Source organism: Arachis ipaensis, chromosome B05 (genome assembly GCF_000816755.2).
Source record: "Arachis ipaensis cultivar K30076 chromosome B05, Araip1.1, whole genome shotgun sequence".
In the NCBI taxonomy this organism is placed as follows: domain Eukaryota; kingdom Viridiplantae; phylum Streptophyta; class Magnoliopsida; order Fabales; family Fabaceae; genus Arachis; species Arachis ipaensis.
The window spans coordinates 2,215,665-2,218,357 of NC_029789.2; the positions used below are offsets into that span (position 1 = coordinate 2,215,665).

The 2,693-nt window shown below is 28.9% G+C and overlaps 1 protein-coding gene across 2 annotated transcripts; it reads left to right on the forward strand.

Moving 5' to 3' along the window:
• Positions 571-1,748, forward strand: LOC107642426 (60S ribosomal protein L39). 2 transcript variants are annotated; one of them, XM_021122798.1, is made up of 4 exons: positions 571-693; positions 805-908; positions 1,007-1,056; positions 1,323-1,748. In XM_021122798.1, the coding sequence occupies exons 1-3, from the start codon at positions 691-693 to the stop codon at positions 1,053-1,055; spliced, it is 156 nt and encodes a 51-aa protein (XP_020978457.1). In that variant the 5' UTR covers positions 571-690; the 3' UTR covers position 1,056; positions 1,323-1,748. The 2 variants fall into 2 exon arrangements, with proteins under 2 accessions (XP_020978457.1, XP_016201263.1); XM_016345777.2 differs by having other exon boundaries at positions 1,007-1,502.

A 2,693-nucleotide genomic window follows, 5' to 3' on the forward strand; every position in this document is an offset into this window, starting at 1 on the left:
ATAAAAAATTTTCTTTCAACAACGTAAATTTAGAATAAAATAAGTATTTTTTATAAGAAAAGAATATCTAAATTACATAATGTGATTACCAAAATATAACTACGTAAGTCATTATTAATATAATAATATAAATGTTAAATATGTTAATATAAATAAATAAATAATTTTTTTAAAATAAATATAGAGATTATTATATAAAAACTAATTTAAAAGGTACAAAGACTTGAGGGTATGATATTAAATTAGTTAAGTAAAAAATATTAGTGAATTAAATAATTAAGACATAAATTCATCACATAGTAAAAAATAATATATATAAAATTACTAAATTACATAATATTTTTTTATTTTTTAAACACATCTCATATATAAATATAGTTTTTCAAAATTCTGCAGGGGCCGAGGTCGGGGCCGGGCCACTACTCACCCCCTTAGGTCTGTCCCTGCTTGTTGACCTTATTAAATAAAAATTTATCCACTTTGAAAACTTCATAAATTAATCTCAAATCAATTTTTTATTTCGCTAGAACTTTTATTTATTTTGAACTGGGCTAGTACACTACTAGCTAAGCCCAACAATGGACTCCAGGGCCCAAACAGTTACAAGTTAGATGGGCCTATAAGTTTCTCCACACTGCTACCACATTCATTCTAGGGTTTCGTTGCCAGCAACTCATCGGGTTCTAAAAAATGGTAAGATTCAGCAAACAGACAATAGTTTCTTCTTTTCTGTGTTGTAGTTCTTGCAAGCTCCTTGCTCTTCTGTTTGATTCAATGTTTGATCGTTCTTAATTTACTGTGCAGCCTTCACACAAGACTTTTAGGATCAAGAAGAAGCTGGGCAAGAAGATGAGGCAGAACAGGCCAATTCCTTACTGGATCCGCATGAGGACGGACAATACCATCAGGTTCATAGTTTTCATTTTCGTTCAAATTTATTTGTTTATTTCTTCATCAGAATCTCGGAAATACTGATGCTGTTGTTGTATCTGTGTGTTCTTTTCAGGTATAATGCGAAGCGCAGGCACTGGCGCCGCACCAAGCTAGGGTTCTAAGGTGGAACTATCTACCTCTCCCATTCTAGTTTTGTAGTACAATCTATGATATTCGAAGATTGTAAATTCATTTATCAGTTTTCAATTTTCAATTTTCAATGAATCTGTTATCTTTTTGGTTTGATATTTATGTGAAGCGCACAATTGTTATGATGTTTACAACGTGATACTTAGGTTATGATATTCAGTTGTCTTGTTTCATGATTATTTATAATTTATATTTATGATACTATGAATGTTTGTTGGTGCTGAATCCCTTATTTATAGTTGTTATGATGTTTCCTGAAATTGAAGATGATGTGCTTGGTTTTCTAGCTACCCGTTTGTAATTGAGGATTTCTATGTGGGAGGGTTTTAGCATGGAGAAAGTATTTTCTGATCCTTAGGACCAGGATAGTTTTTAAATTTTTGTCTAATTATGGGGCTGCTTTGTGATTATATTTTTTTTTTTGGTATTAATTGGAGAGAGAGGTGGTAATTAGTATAAGCTGGAAGAAAGAGAAACGACCATGGCAACAGCTGCATCATCAATCAAGATCATCAATCACCATCATTCTCCATTCTTCTATCCCTTGTTTTTTTTAGGACACAAATTCCCAACCAAGAGGTGAGGGTACAACAGAACTAGGACACTGCAATGAGAGGGACATGTCTGCACCATCATTATTTTTCCTCAATAAACCGTTAAATACCTACATCTCCTATTCATCTCTGTTTTTCAAGTTCTTCTTCCCTCATTAGAAAGTTCTAAACTTTCTCACTCACACATGTTCCACAGAATCAAAAGATAAATTCTTTGAGTTTAGTTTTAAAAATATGGTTTAATAGCCATTAAAGTTACTTGTGCTCATTTTTTTTTTTGTCATTATCGTGGTCAAGTTCTTCATATTCATCATCACTCCTACGTATTTAAGGACTTCAAAAATTTTTGAAAATTAAACAATAAATCTAATAAATCATGCATAATTATCCATTTCCATTTAAGGACTTCAAAAATTTTTGAAAATTAAACAATAAATCTAATAAATCATGCATAATTATCCATTTCCATTTTTATTTATTTTTTTACCAAAGATAGAAGACTCGAACCCGCAATTTATTAATTGAGTATGGAAAGATTATGTCATTTGAGCTATAATTCGTTGATTCAATTTTTAATTCTTGTGGAGCAAAATTAAAAAAAATAATATCAGCACAAATTTATTTGAACCACTAGCTTGACATTTTTAATATTGGTCCTTGAAGGACAAGTTTAACTTTTTTTTCCCATCATAGACAAATCTTTCTATATTTGCTTGTATATAAGATGTTTGGTTTACAACACTAAAGGTTCTAACAGTTTAATTAAATTTATTTTAAAAAAATAGCTTAAATAATAAATGTTTATATTAAAGATAATTTATAAATAAGTTATTTTGTATTTGATTTTTTAGTTTTAAAAGTCTTTATTTTAAAAGAAATGTGATAAAAAAAAAATTTTATTATGAAAAAAGTCATTTTTTTGACTTTTTCATAAGCACTTGAATAATTTCATAAAAAACTATAATTTTATTTTAAAAATTGCATCAGACATTAATACTATTATTTTTCATAACTTAAAAGCTCAACAAAGTAACTTTTGAAGCTTTTCAAACAGAT